This window comes from Amblyomma americanum, chromosome 1 (genome assembly GCF_052857255.1).
Source record: "Amblyomma americanum isolate KBUSLIRL-KWMA chromosome 1, ASM5285725v1, whole genome shotgun sequence".
NCBI classification, from domain to species: Eukaryota; Metazoa; Arthropoda; class Arachnida; order Ixodida; family Ixodidae; genus Amblyomma; species Amblyomma americanum.
In genome coordinates this window covers 478,164,565-478,188,444 of record NC_135497.1, presented here as the reverse complement: position 1 = coordinate 478,188,444, position 23,880 = coordinate 478,164,565, and the positions used below count along the sequence as shown (strand labels likewise).

Below are 23,880 nucleotides of genomic sequence, written 5' to 3'. Positions count from 1 at the left end.
ACGAGTAAATGTATAGCGCATAAATTAAGACCCAAAAACGAGCCCATTTTACATAGGCTTTAAAAAAACGAACTTTGACATCCTGATAGAGAAGTAGTTAGCAGTATTTTAATTTGGTATTGCACGTTAAAGAACCGCAGGTGGTCGAAATTTCCGGAGCCCTTCACTACGGCGTCCCTCATAGCCTGAGTCGCTTTGGGACGTTAAACACTCATAAAATCATAAAATCATAATTTGGTATTACTGGCTCAGCACAGTCACACGTTCTAAATGATAAACTGAAAATTTATTAGCTTGTGCTTGTGATAACAAGAAAGGAAACGAAAATTTTCAGTAATAAGCGTCTCATGTACGCGTACGTTGTGTATTGCAGTCTAACAATTCAGTGTTCCAAAATGACTGTAACAGCAATATAGCGGATGGTCAGACGTTTCTGTGATTAACTGCATATTCGTGGAGGCGCAGGAGAGAGATTTTAATGAAACAGGAGAGGTCTGCCTGGTTGTTGACCTGGCATGCTACTCCAGCATATTCGTGGTCAGTTATATTATGGTGGCGGACGTGTTTGGTATCTAATGTGTTATTCCGGTCTGCTAAAACGGTGCCGAGAAAACCGGTAGTTCTAAAGCTACATAAAAAATCATGAATGGTCTTCCTTCCTGGCTTATCCTGCTGAAACTGGGAACACTCCAAAGAACTATACCCCTGGGAGCGGTCACTAGTAGTAAATGCAAGTTTTTCTTTCTGGGAAGGTGAGAAATACGGAGACGTTAGTACTTCTCTCGACCAATATATCCATGTTATTGAGTTCTGTGCATTCATAATAAACCCCAGTACTTCACTCGCACTACGAGCCACATGTCTGGCGGGGTCACAACAGTTCATAATGACTGGCTGCATGTTTCACAGCCAGAAGCTGTTATGGAGCTGTTCCGTCTATTGTACAACAGCGGTACACTGCTCCTCGGATCAACGCAACAAAAACTTCATTCTCGAGCAGAATTTGAACTGCGGATGACGCAAATAGGGCAGCCATGTTTCCCGTTTCCATAGACAGTTCGACCATGGCCGCAGCCTCAGAGCAGGTGCATGGACGCCAGCTCTCGCTGAACAAAATACCAGAAAACTGTGCGTTGATGCAGAATAAGAGTAAAGGAAAACAGTATTTATTTATTTACTTATTTATTTATTTATTTATTTATTGGTTTCTTTGTTTGTTTATTCAAATACCCTAAACGCCCTCCGGGGAGGGGATATTACATAGGGGGCACACGAAGCACTTTGACAACACTTTGCTCGAAACAGAAAAGAGAGAGAAAAAAATACAGACATCATTTTGAAGTACAGTAATAAACAATAACAACAACACTATAGCGTAAATATAAAGCGTAAAAATGGAAACAACTGGGATTAAGAATACAAAAACAACGCAGAAAGAAAAAAAAAGAATTAAAAAGAAACATCTGGAAGAAGGCAGTGGAATTCGAGGGAGCACAAAAGAAGGTTACTAACTCTATAAAAGTAAAGTGGTGCACAGGTGCGTAGTAGAAACTTATTACATGCAAATGCTGAAGCTCATTTTGACACATTGTTCTGTGCGCTCTAAGTATGAGAAGCGAATGCTTGAAATCCAGGAACTCTTCGTTTTTCAACATACGTTCTCCAGTCACCTGGTACATTGGAAGAGATAAAACCGGAAATAACTGAACTTTCCTGCCCAGGAACAGGACTAAAGGCGTAAGCGGCAGCAAGAGCCTGCTGTGCATGAAGACAAACGCGAACTTAATAGTATTTTTGGCCTGTAACTTAAACAGGGACTTTTTTCTTTCTGAACCGGATTCACCTATGGACATCATGATAGTCGGTGAATCACCCTCTCGCAGCCTGCGCAAGTGGGCGGGTCCTAAGGAGTGGTCTGGCGTCCTTAGTACTTACGCAGTGACGGTCTGCACCTCCTTCAGCGCGTGCGATGCAGAGGCTGGTGACATGGACTGCACAAACTACGAGACGGCAGTCATGAAGCTGCAGTTTGACAGCACCGCTGACATAGCGTACTGCGTTATGGTGACGGCGACGACCCGTTGCGGCGGCGACGTCATCCGGAGCAGACCAGCCGCGACAGTTGTCAGGACTCCTGCGTTCCGTAAGTTTCCGCTTTCTCATTCTATTGCCTCCAGGAAACCTTTGTAACGCAAACCATTGGCACTTTTTTAATGAACTCTATGTCGCTTATGTTCCCCGGCATGTTTTACTCTCTCACTGAGCTGCGCTCTTAATTTCACTTGCTTGTAGGGCTCAGCAGTGTGTTCTAACCAGCGAACACCGCGATTAAGACCCTTTCTGATTTCAGTGAGTTTTTTCAAGAACACTGAACTCGCCATTCAGTCCTGTAACTAGTACGTGGGCAGTTATCCTTAAAAGAAAATTGCTTTTGTGTTCTCAGCATACGATGCTATCGCTACCATGGGGCACGGCAAGGCCTCTTTGCAGAGCGTTTTTTTCTAGTCCTTGACTAGCAATTTTTCATTTTAACATCCAATAGGAGACTTCCCTGTTTTCACTAAACATGAGATCTTGGTGTACTGCAGCGCTGTTCTCGTCCATTAAAACAATATTTCCACCGTTGTACATGTTCTCGGGGATTAGGCAATTTTTCTGAAGGCAAAATTTTATCTGCGTTGTGACGACCCCCATAATGCGCAGGTCCACACGGGACGGAGAGGCAAAGAGACACCGTATGGCTCAGTTTAAACAAACAGATATATTCAATAATTATACATGATTAAGATTCAGAGGCTGGGGCGTCCGAGCTTACGTGCCGACGACTTCATGGGGACGATGGAGGGGCTCCGGAGTTGAGCTCGAGCGGTTGCTGGCAGAAGCTGCACGCCGTCGGGCTTCGGCGCTGAAGGCCCTCTTGGCGAACGATGTCGTCCTGAGCGTCCCTCTTCCGTACTGCTTGTCGATTTTTATATCCTCTTCTCCACACTCCCTAGGGTGAGGACGCCCACGCCGGAGGGGAAGGAGGGGGCTAGGGCTTTCACTTGGGCGCACAAACATACCACCGCACTTATGGTCTCGCCCCCCTCACGTGTTGAGTCCGAGGGAAAGAAGGTTGTCTTCGAGGTAGCGCATAGCGTCGGCTGTGGTAAGGCGCGCTCTGGCCCGCTGACAGTTCCCGCGGGTCACCGGCCGGGAAAGTGGTCCCTTGTCCTGGGATGTGCTCGGGAGGCCTCCCCTGGAACCGCCACGGCAATTGGGGAGAATAAAGCCCGTTTCCCCGCGGCGGCGGCGGCGGGTCCGGTTGGGTCCGGTTGGGCCCGGTTGGGCTTAAACCCCTTCGTTCTGGTCGTCACAATCAAAGAGCATGGCTGGGTAATTGATGATGCCGCTGTCATCTGGGTCTCCGTCTACGCCGCGCCGTCGAACGCGGAACCTCGTAGCACACACAAGGAACGTCACACTCGCTCACCCTCCAGAAGAATGTTCTCCGAACATTTGAGTCCATGCAGCTCCCCTTGTCTTTCTGAATCGCCTCGCACAGTGCGTCCGACAAAACACTTTTCGCTGCACTCAACACCACTGCACAACACCATATGCCTCCGCTGTCATAACTGGCGTCTCCAGGGGCAGCACTGATCTTCTTTTACAGATAAACATGAAACTCAGCACCCAAGCCTCTCCTTTCTAGTCCAAACTGGACGAAATAAATTTACCACAGTTACAAAGGAGCTCCCACTTCTAGCACGATCACGGCACAGACAAAAATATAGATAACGAAAGGAAGTAGGGCAGGTTCTTGCGAACTATCTGCGCGCTCCGCTTCACTTCTGTCCCCATGAAAATCCGCGCTTTCCCTTTCCTCATTTCGCGAATACTGAACCGGTGCCGACTTGAGGCGATTTGCGTGTATCCTTATCAAGCGCCGGTTCACGTCTCGGACTCTGAAGTTTACCGGAGAAAGCTTCTCGACAACCTCGCACGGTCCTCTCCACTTCGTCTGGAACTTACGAGCTAGCCCAATCTGCCTTTGGCAGTTTTCAATGTACACGCTGTCCCCCACATCAAACGGCGCGTCTCTAGCACTGCGATCGTGCACCTCCTTCCTGCGCTTCGCCGCTTTCTTTAAGGCCTCCTTTGCGATGTCCCTCGCCACTTGCAAGCGCGATTCTAGCTCAACCTTATAGTCGTCCAGTGAAGCGTATGGGACACGACGGGGGCCCTCTGGCACTTCACTAGGCTGGTCCGGGTCTCGGCCGTAGAGAAGAAAGAATGGCGATTCGCCCGTGCTCTCGTGTGCTGCGGAATTGTAGGCAAACATTGCATACGGGAGCCACAATTCCCAGTCCCGCTGGTCGCGCGAAACAAAATGCGACAGGAACCCGGCCACGGTTTGGTTCAGTCGCTCCACCGCGCCGTTGCAAGCCGGATGGTACGGTGTTGTCTGCTTCTTAGCGATCTTAAGCAGCTCGCAAATTCTCCTCATTAGCTGCGACACGAAGTTCGTTCCCCGATATGTCAAGAGTTGCCTCGGGGGTCCATGTCGGAGCACGATCTGTTCGACAAATGCTCTTGCAACCGTGTCTGCCTTCTGATCTGGGAGTGCTACCGCTTCCGCGTATTTTGAAAGGTGATCGACAAATACTAAAATGTACTTGTTTCCGGAAGTGGTCGTGGGCAATGGGCCCATTATGTCCATACCTGTCCGCTCGAAGGGAGCCGAAACCTCAGGGAACGGCTGAATTGGAGCTGGTCTTCGTCCCTTGGGTGTTTTTCTTTCGAGACAGGAATGACACTTCGCACAGTAGTCTCTAACATCCTGTCGCATGCCACTCCAAAAGTACAAACGCTCCACACGCCTGCGTGTCTTCGCTACGCCAAAATGACCGGCGCATGGCGCATCGTGAAACGCGCGAAGAACCCTTTCTGTCCACGACCGAGGTATGACGACTCTCTCCCAAGCGGTTTTCTCTGGTCTCCCTTTCCTGGTTGGAATCGTGCGCCGACACAGGGTGCCGTCTTTGCCAATGAAATAACCTAGCTGTTCGGGGTGAGACGGTGCGCCCTCTAAGCTTTCGATTATTCGCTTCAGGTCAGGATCTTTGCACTGCTCTGTGCGTAATTCGGCGGGGTCGACTACGGGGACAAACTCATCTATAGCTGCCACGGCAGCTGTGCGGCTGAGTGCATCAGCATTCAGATGTGTCTTTCCTGACTTGTGCTCAACTTCAAAGCAGTATTCCTGCAGGTGTAGATTCCATCTAGCGAGTCGCGAGCTAGGGTCCCTGACACTCATCACCCATTTCAGAGGATGGCAGTCTGTGACTAGCTTGAATTTGCGGCCGTAAAGGTAGCATCTGAAGTGCTTTACTGCCCAGACAACGGCGAGGCACTCCCTTTCCGTAGCTCCGTACTTTTGCTCTGTGGGGCTCAGCTGTCGGCTAGCAAAAGCAACGGGATGTTCTTTGCCCTCGATAACCTGAGATAGCACGGCACCAACTGCGAACTTTGACGCATCTGTGGCCATAACGAAGGGCAAATTAAAATCCGGGTGGCGCAACAGCGGTGCACTCATTAGCTTCCTTTTCAGGGCCCCAAAAGCATCCTCCGCGTTTTCGTCCCAGCGAAAGGCGACATTTTTGGCTGTTAAGGCGGTGAGTGGCTTAGCAAGCTTGGCGAACTCCTCTATGTGCCTTCGGTAGTAACCGATCAGGCCGAGAAACTGCCGGACCTGGCGGACGCTAGTCGGGGATGGAAAATCCGAGACACACCTTAGTTTCTCAGGGTCCGGTCGCACGCCGTCAGCTGAAACAACGTGCCCGAGGTATTTCACCTCGTTTTTGAGGAATTGGCACTTAGAGGGCTTCAGCTTGAGACCCGCTCCTCTTAGTCGCACCAAAACCTGCTCAATATCGCGCAAATGGTTCTCAAAACTGTCACTGTATATGATAATGTCATCCATATACACGAAGCACAGCCTCCCCAGAAGACCTGCCAGGATAACATCAGCGGTTCTCTGCCAGACAGCAGGGCTGTTGGCCAGACCCATCGGCATTCTTTTCCATTCATAGTGCCCTGAGGGCGTGTTGAATGCCGTTTTCTCGGCATCTGCCGGATCCATTGCTATCTGCCAGAATCCCGCCGCCATGTCCACTACCGTGAAGTACCTGGCAGAGCCCAGCTAAGAAAGCGTCTCCTGTATATTGGGGATGGGGTATCGATCGATGCGAGTTACGGCATTTAGTTTGCGGTAGTCCACTACCAATCGATACGAGCCATCTGGCTTTTCCACCAATAGTGCTGGTGCTCCCCAGGGTGACTTTGAGTGTTCGACAATGCCGCGATCAATCAGGTCCTGCACCTGCCGCTCCATCTCCTCACGTTGGGAGTAAGGAATCCTGTACACACGCTGGTAAACGGGCGATGAAGTGCCGGTTTCTATCCTGTGCTTTATAACGCCACAGCAGCCCAAATCCAGGTTGGACGCGGCGAATACCTCCGAGTAGTCGTTCAGCAAACCAGCCAGAGCCTCCCTCTCCATGGATTTTACGTGAGAAAGATCGAACGACACCTTTGGAGCAGCCGAAGGACTAGCATGCTCTACAGTTGCGAGTACCGTATCGGTGGGCTCACGTTTCTCTATCGCAGAGGTGAAGAAAGCCAATGTTTTGTTCTTGGGAAGGCTCAGTGGCTGCTGGCTACAGTTAACCACCCGTAGGGGCACTCTGTGGGCGTCATTAACTGTCACGAGGCACGCGGCAGCCTTCAGGCCATTGCTGAGAGAGTCGACCGGCTCAAGCACTCCCACGGCGCCGCTCTCTACATCTGAAGGCACAAACGCGTACAAAATGTGCTCCGACCAAGGAAGGACGACAGCCTCATCGACCAGCCTGACGGCAACCCGCGAATATACCTTCTCCAATGATCCCACTGTTTGACGGGTGTCAATATCGGTAATGCGAATCTCAGCCCCTCTCCTGTTCAAAAACGGAACTTTTGAGCCGCCCGCATTAACCTCTTCCTCAGAGAATGAGACTACTACCTTCCCTTTTCTCAAAAAATCCTGCCCTAATATACCTGACACTCCGTTTGGCAGAGACACCGTGTCCGGGCATACGTAGCAGGGGTGCTCCAATGCAATTCCGCCGAGAGAGAAGTGTAACCGGTAGAGTCCACTTATGCCAAGAGGATCCCCCGTTATGCCTACAAATTTGGTTGCCATACCACCAGACGCTTCCAACACCCCGCGGTCCCCCTTCCTTCGAAGCGTGTTAAAACTGCTCTCCTTAAGCTATGTCACCTTTGACCCCGTATCTATCAACAATTCCATGCAACAACCATTTAACTTGCAACGCACAACAGGGCATGCCTCGTCGGCCACACAAACTACCACCACCTCATCATCCACTGCTCCCTCCCCACGCTCCTCAGGCTGGGGAGGACTATCTAGTTTTTTGTCTCGGTATCTGGAGCCCCGCTGTAGGCTTGCTTAGGGCGTCTCTCGCCTCCTTCTCTTTGTGGCTCCCCACGGCGCACGTTTTGGCAGAACCTGGCGATGTGTCCGCGACCCTGGCAAGCGAAGCATACGATTTCTTCAAAATCTCGCATACCGCGCCTGTAGCTTTGTGGCGGTCTCCGGTTTCCAGCGAATGGGCGCTGTTGAGCGCGCGCTTCAACCTGGCGTTCCACCTGCTGAGATAGCAGCTGTTCTAAGCGATCTAACCGCTCTGTCAAGAGAGCAACCTCAGGGTTGAGCACCACTCTCTCTATGACGCGTACTCTCGCTGCGGCTGTCGTTAACGCCTCATTTCGTTCCTCATCCAATGCGGCCGCCACGGCTTGGTCGAAATTGCTCGGCTTGCACGAGAGTACGAACCGGCGCACGGGGTCTTGCAGACCAGCCACGAACAAAGCGGTCATTTCCTCTTTAAGAAGATCCTCCGCGTATTTCACCCTTAGCTGGTCTCCTTCCTCCTCCTTGCTTAACGTATCGCGTGCTAGGCGCTGAAGCCGCGACGCAAACGTTCGCACGTCCTCCCCTACCATCTGTCCGGCGTCACGGAACCGCTGTACCCGCACGTGACGTGGTTCAGTGTCGAAATGCTCAAACGCGAGCTTCTTAAATTCCGCAAATGATTTTGTGGATTTTACTTTTTCGTCTCGCCATGCAAAATCATGAGCAGCTCCTGCCATCTTACACCTCGCCATTCCCAGCATTTGAGCATCGGACCATCCCCCCATTTTCCCAATCTCTTCTAGCATGGAAAAGAATCGCAGATTGGAACGCCTGTCTTATCTCCCGTAAATGTCGGAATGACGCTTCCTAATGCCAGCATGCTTGCTCCGAGCGACGGCTGTGGAGTGGGAGCTCCCTCAGATAAAGACTTTTTTTTTCAAGCCATCCGGTGCCTCAAGCCTCTCAAATGGGGGTAGAAGTCCCACAATCAGTCCCGTGATTCCCTTTTGATTACAATTTTGAAGTCATGAATGTCGCAGCATTCAGAGGACATTTGCTTTTGAGACCCCACTTCTGACACCAGTGTGACGACCCCCATAATGCGCAGGTCCACACGGGACGGAGAGGCAAAGAGACACCGTATGGCTCAGTTTAAACAAACAGATATATTCAATAATTATACATGATTAAGATTCAGAGGCTGGGGCGTCCGAGCTTACGTGCCGACGACTTCATGGGGACGATGGAGGGGCTCCGGAGTTGAGCTCGAGCGGTTGCTGGCAGAAGCTGCACGCCGTCGGGCTTCGGCGCTGAAGGCCCTCTTGGCGAACGATGTCGTCCTGAGCGTCCCTCTTCCGTACTGCTTGTCGATTTTTATATCCTCTTCTCCACACTCCCTAGGGTGAGGACGCCCACGCCGGAGGGGAAGGAGGGGGCTAGGGCTTTCACTTGGGCGCACAAACATACCACCGCACTTATGGTCTCGCCCCCCTCACGTGTTGAGTCCGAGGGAAAGAAGGTTGTCTTCGAGGCAGCGCATAGCGTCGGCTGTGGTAAGGCGCGCTCTGGCCCGCTGACAGTTCCCGCGGGTCACCGGCCGGGAAAGTGGTCCCTTGTCCTGGGATGTGCTCGGGAGGCCTCCCCTGGAACCGCCACGGCAATTGGGGAGAATAAAGCCCGTTTCCCCGCGGCGGCGGCGGCGGGTCCGGTTGGGTCCGGTTGGGCCCGGTTGGGCTTAAACCCCTTCGTTCTGGTCGTCACTCTCAAAGAGCATGGCTGGGTAAATGATGATGCCGCTGTCATCTGGGTCTCCGTCTACACCGCGCCGTCGAACGCGGAACCTCGTAGCACACACAAGGAACGTCACAGCTCTTTGAAGCAGGGAGCTGAGTTCCTGCGCCGTACTAGGTGTGACACTTTCCTGTAGAAACTCTCTGCGCTTCTTCCTTTCATTTACACTCTGTGGCATGCGGCCGTTCCCCTTCTTAGAATGATGCAACTCATATCATTTGGTATGTGCGACGTTCATGCTTGTCTTAGTGCAATATTTGTTCACACGCGTTCCTAAAATTTTGGAACAACAATCACTGAAGTGTAGAGTCATGTGGAATGAAATATCAATGTGCAAGGACAAAATGCAGTTGTTATAGATAAGTAGTTAATAAATGGTCAGTAACCAAAAAAATAGTTGTAGTCTACAACAAAAACAATAAATCAACAACGTAGTTCGTAGGTCTGCAGTCATGGTTTTATGTGGCACACAGTTACAATTGGCTACTGAACAGTTTTGAGCATGAATTATTTGTCGCTTACAGTATATGTAGTAGGAAAAGGTGAGTGCGACAAAACGACAGACGCAAATCGCTTTCGATATCACGCTGGTCGTGTCGATTGATTGAGCCGTATGTAAGTACGAACCGCTGGAAATTTAGTCTTTAGGGGTGTGCTCTTTCTGCATGTACTTCGATAAAGGAATGAAAGTCTTAACATGTAGGCACGGAATTACAATCGTTGTTTTAAGAAATTTTTGATGGATTTTGGTTGTTCACAATTCAACATGCATTTTCAGATATTGTTTTCAAATTGGTTATCCAACGTCCGATGCATAACCTTTAGATGCAGAAGCTTGGTCCGGCACGTGCGTTAAAATTCTGGCGTGTTGCAGTAATCTTACAGGCCGATCTGTTATCTCGCGTCTGGTAAACTGGTTTCAGCGCCTTACTTAACAATCCATAAACTTAATTGGGGCAGTGTATGTAAACTAAACAAAGACGGTATGCTCTAGGAAAAGTATGTGAAATATTCTGGAGCCAGATAATTCATATCTTATGGCGGAGGTATGAAAAATTCCAGGCGTTAACTATACATGTTTTATTGCTGTTAATGCGAGAGCAATCATATAGCAGTAGATTTCAAATGTCATGTTAGTAAACTGTAATCAACAGGCACTTCAGAAGCTAAATAAAAGTAAAATAAATGTTTTTCAAAGCATGCTCAAGTATCAGTACCTGTCAGGATATGGATATAAAAATTGATTTTTTAAGGTTAGGTCTAGCCCGCAATTGTTCGTACCATAACCCTCCGCTATTCAGGAAACTTGTTATTGAATATTTTTACGGCTTTAAATTTGGAGAGCACTCTAGGTAAATAAATCAACTTATATTTTTATGCTGAAATATTTAACTTCTAGAGATGTTTATTAGCGATTGGTTATTAATTCAAAAGGCTTTATTTAAACTTAAACAACGCTCAAATAAGAATCATAGCATGTTGTTGGGTGATATCAATCAATCAATCAATCATTTTTATTTAACATCATGACGATGTTGGGTGCGCCGACAAAAAGCCATTGGGAAGGCTTGACGAGGCCGACGCACCCCACAAGGGCATTGCAGTGGTACACAACATGTTAGCATTTCGAGGGATAAAAAAAAAGAAAGGTAATGAACGAGAGTAACATATTTGGCATTAGCTGTACATCAATTCGGACTCCTTATTTAGTTGATATGGCAGAGTGTAGCTCAACATTTGATAACCATAATTTGTTCGCATCCTAGGCACATACCATTTGGGTGTCGCACGTGTAGTGTACTTTGGCTCATTGCATTGTAATCTTGACAGATTTAGCATATTGCAATTATTGTGATTAATACCGGTTTTATACCGTTGTAGAAGTAAAACATCGTACAGCTGTGGCAAACGGATGATTCGAAGTTCATTGAAAAACGGTTCGGTGTGTTCTAGTCGAGGAGCATTCATAATATTTCGAACAGCTTTATTTTGAAGAAGATACAAGCAGTTAATATTTGTAAAAGACGTGGTACCCCACACCAAAAAACAATATTTTATAACAGAGGAAAAAAGTGCACTATACAACATTTTCTTGATACTCTTCGGCATGAAATATCTCAGTCGACACAAAATACCGACAACCTTTGACAGCTTGTTCATCACCATGTCAACGTGATCATTCCAACTCAAATGCTCATTAAAAATAACACCTAAACTTTTGACCGCAGGGACCGTTTCGATGAGCTACTTACCGATCCTCAAACAGAGTGGTGGCATATTTGTCAACTTGTTATGAGGCCGGAAAAGCACGGCCTTCGTTTTTGCAATGTTTATGTTTAATAAATTATTTTTAGACCATTCTTGGAGTGACTGTAAACATTTTGTGGCTTGTTTCTCAAGATCTGGAAGCTGTGCAGCTCTAAAGAATAAAGTGGTGTCATCAGCGTAAATCACAAAGGTTGGAAGATTACTAATACAGACGATGTCATTAACATAAAGAAGAAACAGCAATGGTCCCAAGATGCTACCTTGCGGGACACCAGAAACGATGTGTCTAATATCAGATAAATCATTGTTTATTTTTAAAACCGCATATGGTCTATCATCTCTAAGAAAGAAGCAACACAGAAAGAATACATGGACAACATACAATGGGAAAAGAGTGCACCTCTTCCGTGTTGTCTCGTCCTTAAGTTTGTTTGCGTAGTTTTTGTTAAAAATGGAGAACGATGATTTTTGCGCTTAACCAGATGCAGCATTTGCTGTCGAAGACCCCCCTCTTTTATTCCTACCAAACCATTCTTCAGTTCCGCAAGCACGTTCAGCTAAACGTTGATGAAGCCAGCAATGTTTACAGGTCCTCCTGATGTCTCTAAGGTGAAGGTGACGGCCGTGGGCAACGACTCCTTCACTGTGAGCTGGCAGCGACCCGAGGGCCAGTTCGACTACTACTGGATGGAAGTCACAGACAGCAACGCTGTTCTAGGCAGCTCTGAACATCGCCACGTGGGTTCGTGCGTCAGCGGCACATTGCTTCGGCCGCACCAGACGCAAGTCAGCTGCAGCCAGGTGAAGAGCTGCACCAACGCCAGCCTGACTATTTACACACACGTGAATGGTCCACCAGAACAAACCTCCCACGGAGTCACCGTGGAGGGCATATTTATACCAAGAAAAGGTATGTCACACGATTGTCTAGACATGCTGTGCAGGTGAACATGGATCACTGAACGTGCCAGGAACATGACTCATTTGGCATAGCCCTCATTTACGTGTCGGTAGCTGTACTTCATGCGAGGGTGGTCGTTGTTATAATTATTTTTACTACTTCTCGGGGGCAAGCGAAAGGCTCTGATTTTTTTACCCCCTCCTCTAGTGTACGCGTTTTATGGTGCTGCGTTTCTGCTCAACGTGTCGGCCGCAGCCAAAACGTTATTAACACGGCAGTCACGTGACAACGCCGTGCATGCGTAGAAGGTGCATTGTTGTCTCCGTGTTAACTTCAGCGTCCTTCTAGCTCATGCCGCGGAAGCAATTCGGAAAGCACGCTGCAATAAACTGCGTGTTTTTCCCCTCTGAATCTTCTTCACACAACCGTTCCGCTCTCGTTTAAAAAAAAGAAAGGCGATTTGTATTATCTATGTTAAACAAATGTATCGTATTCACTCCTTTTTCATACAGCACCGAACAAAGGACCTCAATAATAAACGTCTTCTATGGCCTCTCGTTCTTCTGCACTCTAAGGGCAGAGGACTTGTATGCGCCTTCGCCTAGCGGTCAGACATGGGCCGTTCTAAAAAGCTCCACTGATATTTTTCACCTCTTGGGTACTCTCGCCCGCTTATGTTGTAAAGCTCTGTATATTCATCAACGGTGAGCATGCCGTCAAACTTGGCCGTCCGCAGGAGACAAGGCAAACACTAACTTGTCTAAGCTGCTTATTCTTTCTATTTCCAAGGACTAAATATTTACTTCATCTAGGGTCAGCAACGCACGCATGTGGTCGCAGTAGGTTCGTTCGAGCAAAAAACACGCTACTCGTTGGCCCTAAAGACTGCTTTCCTTCCGTGGGCAAAAATGTGGGCTAAGATATCGAGGGCACTAAATAGTGCCAGTAAACGCAAGAAAATATTTCGGCACTAGCTGTGTCAGTTGATTCCACAACACAAATCTTCAGCCAGCGCCTCCATAGAGAAAAACTATTATTTTAACTGCAATTCATTGCATTTAATGTTCTCGCGATACCTTTGAGCTATACATTCTAACGAAGAAGAAGCAACAGCAGTGAAGACATGGGTGAAAAAGCCGATCTTTGAAGAAACTTTTTAAATTATATCTCATTAGCCATTCGTTCTTTTCCGCTGAAATTTTTTAATGTATTGTGAAATTCCTTCCTCAAATCATAGCCGCCTCATAATATGACTGAACTCTTAGAGGCTTTGTGGTGCCACGCTTTTAACATAAGAAATTTTAAACCACCAGGGCTCCACATTTTCCAGCGGGGGCCATTGATTTCTGATCGGTAACATTTCTAGAACGTCCGCTTAATTTTCTGCCGATGCACTTGTAGTGATGAGTTTGTTAGCACTGTTGACATCGATAGTAGTCATTGCGGGAATTAACTCAAACGGTAAATTAGCTTTTTGAAGCAACGTAAAATCACATTTTTTACTATCATGGAAAGCCAGTGTTTGGAGAGAGACAAGCAATTAAAATGCGAATATTGGTGAACCGCAACCGAAGGAAATGAATGGCGAAAATAAACGGGCTCCTGATGTTGCGCTTGTATCTTCTCTTGTCAGTATCTTCCTCATGCGAGCACCGCTAGCCAGCAGCTGGAAGCGACTGGGGTATGCACGCTGCACATCATCGCTCATGAACCACGTGCCCCCCCCCCCCTCCTCCCCACTGGGCAATTCTGCTTGTTTGGCTACTTCTTCATAATGCGCATATGGCACGCTCCTAAGCGCGTTCTCTTTTCTTCTTGAGCAACAGCTGCCAGCCCTGCAAAGGGCTATGGATGAGACTGAATTTCTTGTCGCTTGTACTTAACCGTATTTGGTCAAAATGCAAATACTAGAGGTTATATTCCATTTCATGATCTCGTCAGCGGGGACACCTGGTTTGGAAACCGTCACGAGCCAGATGCATTCTGCCTCGCGCCTGCTGAGCACTTCACCGCAAAGCGTCACTGAAGCGCTTTATAAAACTTGACAGAAGAGCCCAGTACTGATGTGGAGACAACGCTCACCTTCTATACTGTGGCCTTCTAGCAAGGCTATGCAAGTTTTTAACTTGTGAGGTTAAAATGGTGTATTGTTAGCTGGAACACTCACCTGCTGACGAGAAATAATGCATTACGGAAAGATGAACAGGAGAGAGAGGCATCTTTTGTGGGAAGAGAAACATCAATCAATCCCTCACTAAGTACAAGAACTACTTTTTAGTCATCCCGGCTCCTAAATCAGACTCTCTTCGGCTAACTTCTTTTTTGTGAACCGTAATTAAAAATGCCCCTTTCGCATTTCATTCCTACTGAGCCCTGATGTCCTGTTTTGACGCCGTTCCTTTCAATCCATAAATACTTCCACCCCGAGCTTTAATTTTTCTTGCACAACTATGCGACCTTATACATATCAAAAAGCGAGAAGAAGAATTTGGCATGGAAATATAAATTCCAGGGTGAAAAAGGGTTAAACGCAGTTGAGAGACAGATGAAAATCCTCGTCAAATTCAGAATCGACATGAACCCAGATCAACAACACTAGTTGCATAATGGCGGCCGAAACACTACATCTGCTTCAGTTCGTTTATGTATATATACAAGTGAGCAAGAAATAAAGAAAGATTTGTATTAAAAATTGCGACACCGGGCTTCCACCTGTAATCACTGTCGGTTCCCCTAGAGAAGATACAGAAGGTCCACTTATGTGTTGGACGCTAATATGCTGTACGCTATCGTATTTCGTAGAAAGAGGCGGCTCGAGTTTGTCTTCGCTGATGCTGCTCTCTATTTGACGTCCATGAAACACATACCGATGCAGTAATTGTTTGCTAAGTAAACAAAAAGAATTAGGAATAATGCGCGCGATTAATTTAACAGTACAGTACATTACTGTGCTTGTTTTTACCGCAGATCTGCACCCACCGAGGAACATCACTTTCGCGTGGAAATCGTCCTCGCTGACGCGAGTGCAATTAAATCCGTCAGCGGTAGCCTGGGCCCCTATTGGCACGTACAGCGTAGAAATATGCAGCGGCCACGGAACTTGCGACGCTGCAGAGAAGCTCGTGAGCTGCGCACAAAGCGAGACGTCGAAGCCGTGGATGGAGTTCGAGAGCATCGCTGGCACAGAGTATTGTGTGCTTGTCTCGTCCAGTGCGCGGTGTAGAAGCGGCGTCGTGAGGAGCCCTCCGGCATCAGCGACATTTAGGACACCCCCTTTTGGTAAATCTGACAGTTTGCGTTTGTCTTATTAACGAAATTAACAGACTCATACGCTCTCAGGAAGGAGGCGAGGAAGGTGCCAAAAAATTCTTGCCATTAAAACTGATCTCTCGCGTTTCCCATCTCTTTCCCCCTTAGTCTTATTTCATATCTGGGGTCATTCTGGAACTTATGGCCACACGTTAGCTGTCCAGGCTGGTCGTACCGCCCAGTATCTCTGTCTACGCGCTTGTGTCATTTCGTGACGTTGCGTACGTTCAAGCTTACATCGTTATTCACTTATTTTATTAAGCATTTTTTGGTGCGAAAATAGCTGCAGCGCAAAATTATTCACTTTGGTCCCAGATATGAGAAGCATTCCTGCCAACTGCATACCCAGAAAGCCTCTTAAAACTTTATTCACAGGCATGGCAGATTTTTCTTCTATATCAATAACATTGGCCTATCCCTCCCTTTGATTGGTTCACATGAAGTGTGTGAAGACGTGCGTCACTGCTTCCGGGAATGCTCCCTTCTTATTATTTTCGTTTCTTGTTTAAAATTCCTTTCTACTTACTTTGAAAATCCTTTCTACTTCTACTTACGTCTACTTACTCCTATGAGAAATACTGCTGCTTGTGCTGTTTTAAATCAGACCGACCAACACATCAACCTCGCTATTCTTGATTATACTCTTTGATTTGATTTTCCTCGTTACTGTTATTTATGCTTTTTAGTATTTTTCTCACGCATTCTTACTACCTCGGGACTAATTCTGCTTCTGATGTTATTTTCCTTATCCTTTTTAAAACTGCATCCGTTCATTTTTCTTGGCTCTCTAAATAATCTTCTCATAAGTTCTATTTTTCTATTCTATTGGTTGTTGGGAAAAGGAAATGACGCAGTATCTGTCTCACATCGCGGCGCACACCTGACCGCGCCCTAAGTGTCGGGGTAAAGGAGGGACTCGGAGAAGAAAGGAAGAAAGAGGGGCCGTAGTGGAGTGCTCCGCTATAATTTCGGCCACCTGGAGATCTTTAACGTGCATTGACCGCGCAGCACACGGGTGCCTTTGCGTTTCGCCTCCATCGAAACGCGGCCGTCGCGGTCGGGTTCGAACCCGGGTACTCCAGATCAATGGCCTAGTACGCTAACCTCTGAGCCACCGCGGCGGGTGATAAGTTCTATTTTGGAAAATGTGTTTTATGCATGTATGTTTCTATCTGAATTTTGCCTTCCTCCTTATTATTTTATTAGCCTCAATGCAGTGTCTTTTATTTCCTTTGCTGGTTTTAGTTCTTTTTTGCTGTTTTATTTTTATTTTTTTGCTAGGGAAGCATTTTGAACATGTTTCACCTGCTGGATTGCACGCTGTGTTGCAGCCAGCCTCCGTCTCTGCTGCTTACAAGCACTAGTGGGAAACCATTGATCTTCTGTTTCAGCTCGGCTGTTGTGGCAGCAAGGTTCCTGCAGAGCCCCTACCACGCTCCGCACAGAGACTGGCTACGTGCTTCTATGTCGAGCATGAATGTTTTTGGGCATGCCCATTCTGCTCGCCTCGAGGTGCATCATGACTGCAGTGTGGAGTTCAGAATCGCTCCGACCCACTGGATATAGTCCTTCCATGAATCCTCTATGGAGCGTTTTTAATCGCCAAGGCGATGTTACTTCATGTAACTTCATGAATGAAGTAACATTTAGGTGAAAGGCATGCACTTTAGTGAATGTATGCCCCGTCTTCACCCCCCCCCCCCTCCCCCTATCATTCCAGTTTTCCACTTCGGCACGTTTAATCCTTTGTTGGAAACTCTGTTACCTCCACTATTCCTTTGTTTCCTTTAAATTCGTACATTTGGTATTCTTTCGAGCTTTTATTCCTTTCTTTCTTTTCTTTTGTTGCTTCTCTTTTCTTCTATTTTGTTTCACGCGGTGTATGTACATACTTATATGTGCCTTTTTATTTTTTCTATTACATTTTTTTTCTTTAAAGGTTAGATAATTTTTCTGTATTTCAAGGGTCACTTCTTAAGGATACATGGTATAGTCTCGCTGCCTTTTCTACATTTTTTTTCTACCGCTTCGGTTCCCGTGTTGTCATTGTGCCTAAATGTGTAGTAGTGGTGAACGTCTCCTTTATTTTCCAACGTCTTCTCCTCTTGTCTTTCGTTGGTGTCGCAATTGTTTCATTTTATTTTGTATTACTGTTGGCACTCTCTGCGCCTCCTTTCTTTTCTTTTGCTTTCCCCTCTTGTCTCACAGCATTACAGCCTTTTTATACCGGTTCCTAATAATAATAATAATAATAATTGGTTTTTCGGGAAAGGAAATGAAGCAGTATCTGTCTCATATATCGTTGGACACCTCAACCGCGCCGTAAGGGAACGGATAAAGGAGGGAGTGAAAGAAGAAAGGAAGAAAGAGGTGCATTGACCGCGCAGCACACGGGTGCCTTTGCGTTTCGCCTCCATCGAAACGCGGCCACCGCGGTCGGGTTCGAACCCGGGAACTCCGGATCAGTAGCCGAGCGTCCTAACCATTGAGCCACCATGTTGGCCTAATGCGACTGGCGTGCTCACTTTTTAACCAACTTTCCTTCATTTTTATCCATTCTCTCTGCATAAGAACATTTTTTTATCTAATATGAGTGGTTTGCTTTTTTGTTATTTTTCGTTCTTATTTTCGTTCTGCGTTATTTTCTTTTTGTTTGTATTCCAGAACACGGATCCATGCGCAGTGAAAAAGTGCACCTGTCTGCTTCCCCTGTCCTACATTCACATAGAACTACACCCAGAAAACGAGAGAGTTATTAATTTTAAACTATGGATTTAAAGAGATAACGAACCGTGGACCAGTGTTTTCAGGTTGCGGAAGCAATGTATTCGAACACCAACGTTTGCTGCAGTTCCACCAGACGTTACCAACATGACCTTAGAAGACATTGGGGTCGACTCCTTCACCGTTTCCTGGGAGCGTCCGAAAGGCCACTTCGACTACAACTGGGTCGCTGTCACCGACGACGAAGGTAGCAGCGGTCGCAGCGAGCATTTTCACTTGGACTCCTGCCGAAACGGCACCATCCTTCACCCGGAACAAACGCGCATCACCTGCGGTCATCTAGAGGCCTGCAACAACATGAGCTCCAACATTCGGACCCACAGCAACGGGCCTCCTGCACGGACCTCTGCGGGAGTCACACTCGGGGGAATATTCATTCCTGGCGCAGGTACGGCGTGTCGAAGCTAGCAGAACCCGCTAATGCCCGGCGTATCAGATACGACGAGAATTGAAAAAAAAATCCCTATCCACAAAACAAGCCATATTTTTATAGTTTATTACTGCTACTTTGGTGGTAGGGAAGGATTATTTGCAATTTATTTGCGTACTCGTTTATTTATTCTGTACGGACGAGTACTTTTGCTTCGTTTTATTCTTAGGCGTAGAGAAATCGTGTATCACAGGCGGTCTGAAAGTAAACCTAATATTTTTACGAAACAGAAATGCAGACGCAGTCATAAAAGTACCATATTATTTTTCAATAGCGTATCCGCTGCGTTCAGTGCAGGAGCGAGAGACCATTAACAATATCATTTAAACTTACTATTAGGGCAGGGGACAGGGTTGCTTGGAGAGATACAGTACTGGCCTTTGTACCGCAGGGGCATAGTTATAATGATGAAGGTAACGGTGATATCTTACTACCAAGGCATAGCACAGACTTACTTGGAGAGACACAGAGAAAGCCTTGGGCCATCAGATGCTGTGCAGACGAAAAAGGATTATCGAGTGAACGGGGACTCTTTAACGCCTCAGCCAATCTACTGTCGTATAAAATGCGCGAGTAAAAAATTCGCTACCACTTTTTTGGCTAATTACAAACCGTGGTGGCACTCAAGATGCCCGACCCCTTAGCGTCTCCCCAAGCTATCATCATCTTGGCTAAACAGAACTCATGTATTCGCTCTCGTTTTTCACGCTGCACAAAAGGAATCACTATATTTAAATGTCTAAGTGAACTGTAGTTATTCAGACACTTATATATTCTTCTGCGCTGCTTAAAAATTAACCAAACCTCGATTAGCTTCGAATGGTAGAACATTTACTCATACTGGCAAATGTACCGATGAGTTCCTGAAGAGGGCTGTCGTGGCAATTAAAAATAAAAGGCACTTCCGGTGGAACACTGCTAGTATTGATGGTTCTGGCTTGGCGGCTAATGTTCAACGTAAAAGTAAAAGTGAAGACGCCACTAAGTTTAGATTTTTATTGCTCTAAAACTGTATAACAACAACCGGCAAAAAAAAAAGAATGATTCGAGAACGCGAAATCAAATGAAGAGCGTTAGCGAAGTTGTTTCCTTTTCTGCTTTCAATAAATTCGCATACCAAAACGTACACGACACAACGACAATTCGTTTGGTATTACCCGCATCACTTTGCGACCGCTAGTTCGCCCGCCACGGCCCTCCGGAGGTCGCCCCTCAATACGGTTTCGGGGACGATGGGTCGTCGGTACGAATCCCTCACACACACCCGGCATCAACTCGACTAACAACTTTGTGCGCCGAATTGTGCCGATTTGTGCTTGCCCATTGAGCATCAACGTAGGGGGTCGCATCTTACGCGATGCTGCAGCAATTTGATCACATGACCGGCCGCAGTCTTGAAATCTCAGACGGACAAGAAGCGTTCGAATGCGAGTAGTAAGAGCTAACGCTCTTTAAAAGCAACTTAGGATGCACATTTTGGCCGAGTGCATGAAGGCAGTGCTTATGAAAAAACAGTGATTTCTGCTGAAGTAATGGTTTGGGGAATATATATGCAGTTCCTTAATGTGACCTGTAAAGAAAATAATTCCTGAGCTTTTGTGCAACAGCCGCTGTGTTAACCTTGTTTCTTCTACATGCGCAAGCAAATAGGGCCTTCGGCGCCTAACGTGGACGTTATTCCATGTTACCTATACCATTGGCTGCAGTGCGCCCACTGCAGAACAAATGCTTTTTCTCCGACTAAAACCCAGTCAACCCACGTCTGTGTCGGTCGTTGCTATCCTCTGCTCACAAGTTTACTAATGTTGTCTCGACAAGTGACTTCAGTGCCACCTTTCAAGCGTTTCCTTTCTGCCGTGCTACTTGTGTTAGGCTAGGAGGCAAAGATGCCGTTGTAAGGCGAAAGCCTAATGGCCCATCGTTGTCCGTCCGTCCGCGAAATCTGTCACACTATGACGTCACCAATGGCATAATTGCCATAACCCATATACTCTTAGCAATTACTAAGTAATTAGTGATTAGTAGTGTTGTCATTAAGTAGTAATTAGTAAAAATAAAATAATAAAGCTAAAAAAGAAATAAAACTGAATTAAAAGTTAATGTGAAAATAGAAATACCTGAATAAAATTTTTAAACAAATAAATAAAAGTTAATGAAAAAGTTGGAAATAAAAATGAACAAAAAATAATAAATAAAAACAACTGAAGTAAAGAAATGCCTACAGGCGCCGTGGAAAAAAACCTGCGTTCTAGTAAGTTCCATGCTCTCGCATTCCTGCACTTAAGCAGACTTAAGTGCCCTCCGAATTTTTTTTTTCATAGTGTTTATCTTCAAAAGGATTCAATGCTTGAATCGCGCAAGTTTATTCCAAATTATAGATAATTTCTCTCTAACAGTAAATGCCTTCTGTCTCTATAAAGCAACTCTGAGCACAACTTTATTCTGGTGTGTATCGATAAATTATCGTGTACTGTTGAGGAAGATATAATTTTCACTGAATTGCAGAGGTTCTAAAACTATTCGAAAGAACATAAAACGAATTAGATGCATCACGGTCATACTGCGGCAGCGTCATGAAAGTTTCTTGCTCGAATCGCTGAGAATAGGTTAAACGACTGGCGCATCTCAAAGGTGATATCGAGGTCTTAAAGTTCTTTAAGCAAATAATTTCAATGCATTGACAGGACAAAACGCAACACAACAGACGTCGACATAAAAAAAAGAGCGTTAAAATCAATTTTTGCAGAAAACAAAGACTGCACGCCACTTTCACGTTACTCCTGCCATTTTCTTTTCTAGCTTTGGTAGCATTCTATCTAACCTGCTGTAAGCCGTGATCCTAGATTCGTATATTGTTCTAAAATGTATTCAGTACTAAAAACCATATTTGGCCTGTCTTTATTTTCATTTCCGCATCCCCACGTAGCCCCTGGAGACTTCAGGGCTGACGTTACAGCCACTAGCAACACTTCGGTGCAAATCGTGATTCATGTGTCGGACGTCAAGAGCTGTCTCCTGGACGACTGCAGAGGATATTGTTACCGTCTATATGGGGGAGATCAGCATTCCGGCATTACTTCGCTTGCAGTGACCACGACGGACTCACCTCTGTTGTCACCCTGGATGGCCTTGAAAGTGACGTTGATCAACGTTCACGAGGCCCAAAACATGTGGAAGTTTAAATTCCTTTATTTCGACACCCCAAAATGTGAGTAAATATTCTACCAAACAACAGTACGCAAAGTCGTCTTCATAAATGCAGTGTTCCCAGAAACTCTCACTTCAGTTATCGGATCCACGAAGTTTATGAACATGCTTGTGCATCTTCATAAACTTCTCCCAACGGCTTAGTTGCGCTTTGCAACATCGTATTTAATATGAATAAATGCAGCAGATAAGTTATTTGCAGTGCATGAAAAACGGACTCATTCTCGAACGCTCGACATAGCTCATATGAGGACAAAGTAGTTTTTGCTTTCACTGCTCCTGTATTTAAAAAACCAGGGTTGAGATAGCCAGTTTTCTAGGTAGCCTTGAACTGCGGATCACTCTCAGCCTGCTGGGTCTCGGAAAGCTGTTCAGAAGGATATAGAGGACATACTTCTGTGTAAATAACTCTCCTGTTGGACTTAAGATTGTACATAAAACAGTTTCATTTTTTCATCTTCTTTTCATTTCCAAGCAAAATAACCTTTAATCAGCGTTATACGCAGTTTTCAGCGTAATTATGCGAACAAGTTTGGTGGCTTTGTCGAAACCTGTTTTTCTGCTAGAAAAATATGCCAAAATTTTGTTTCCAGTGCGGTTGCAAACGGAATGCACAGCAATATTTATTTCTAGCGAAACCGCGAGATTTCAGTGAATGCCAACGAGTAATTACTCTTTATTGCAAATCTACTGCACGTTGGGGATTCCCCTAATCTTTCGATCAACGGAATAGACGTAGCATAAAATCCTATGCGGTACCGACATAGCAAATTGTAGAGAATTAACCTCGTTGCAAAGCAAGGTCTCGTATCCGTCAAACAAAAGCATTCGTCCGCAGCCTCACTCGGGCGGCTCGGTGCAGCGTCCAGGACCACTACTGTCCGCCGCCCTCACTGTTCACAACCGGCGCCATGGTTCAGCGCGAGATAGGGTGCCTGGACAGCTGCACCCCGATCGAGACGAGCTGACCATGGGCGCGAGGATTACGGGGCACATGGCGCCCTCTCTCTTGCCTCACACGACACGAGGACTGCGCGTGCGCTGCTCGCGCTTCACCCACTCCGGGATTAGGAAAAGGCTGCTGTTGACCCATCCAAGACTCCGGCTCTAGCGCTGCACGCAGGCGCCAGAGGCCGACACAGAGTTTCGCCAAATTTTGTTTCGGTACGGCACCGTGTTCCCCATTGCGTACGGCACTGTATTGTCCCTCCGTTCTGGCGCTAAGGTCATCGGAGGCGCACCGATAACGGGAGATAAGTTAGTGCCCAGTGAGCACCGGCTGAATATACGTTAAAGATGGCTAAAAGCGAATAACAGTGTCCTGTCCGCACTGCATATTGCCAGAATGGTCTGCAGCGCTTTTGAATACTTCAGACCAACCGAAGGAAAAAAAGAAGTAAAAAAAGAAACTCGACCAGCTCGAGGGTTCCTCCTCAACGCTCATCTCGGATGATAAGAAGCAGTGCGTGTCAAACAGCCCCCAACGGAGTTTTCTGCTACCGGTGATGGTAGCGCGGCTGTCGGTGACAAGACTTGTAGCAAGCTGGGAGCAGAGGAGGGAAGCAGTATTTGCAGGGCATTGGTGCAGCCACGCTTGTTACCATCTTGTATCTTTCAGGGGGTTACTCAGGCTGGGTGGCAAAGCCGTGAGCGCCACATAGTGGTATCGTAAGCAAGAGCTTGCACTTTCACTCGCGGGCTAATGGAAGTATTATCTATGAGTGGACAGTGGCG

General features: G+C 46.6%; 1 protein-coding gene across 1 annotated transcript; it reads left to right on the top strand.

Moving 5' to 3' along the window:
- Positions 1–1,845: 1,845 nt before the first annotated feature.
- LOC144126609 (tenascin-like) lies at positions 1,846–23,114 on the top strand. Its single transcript, XM_077660443.1, has 6 exons — positions 1,846–2,143; positions 12,105–12,425; positions 15,384–15,695; positions 18,577–18,897; positions 21,866–22,147; positions 22,972–23,114. The coding sequence occupies exons 1-6, from the start codon at positions 1,846–1,848 to the stop codon at positions 23,112–23,114; spliced, it is 1,677 nt and encodes a 558-aa protein (XP_077516569.1).
- Positions 23,115–23,880: the final 766 nt, after the last annotated feature.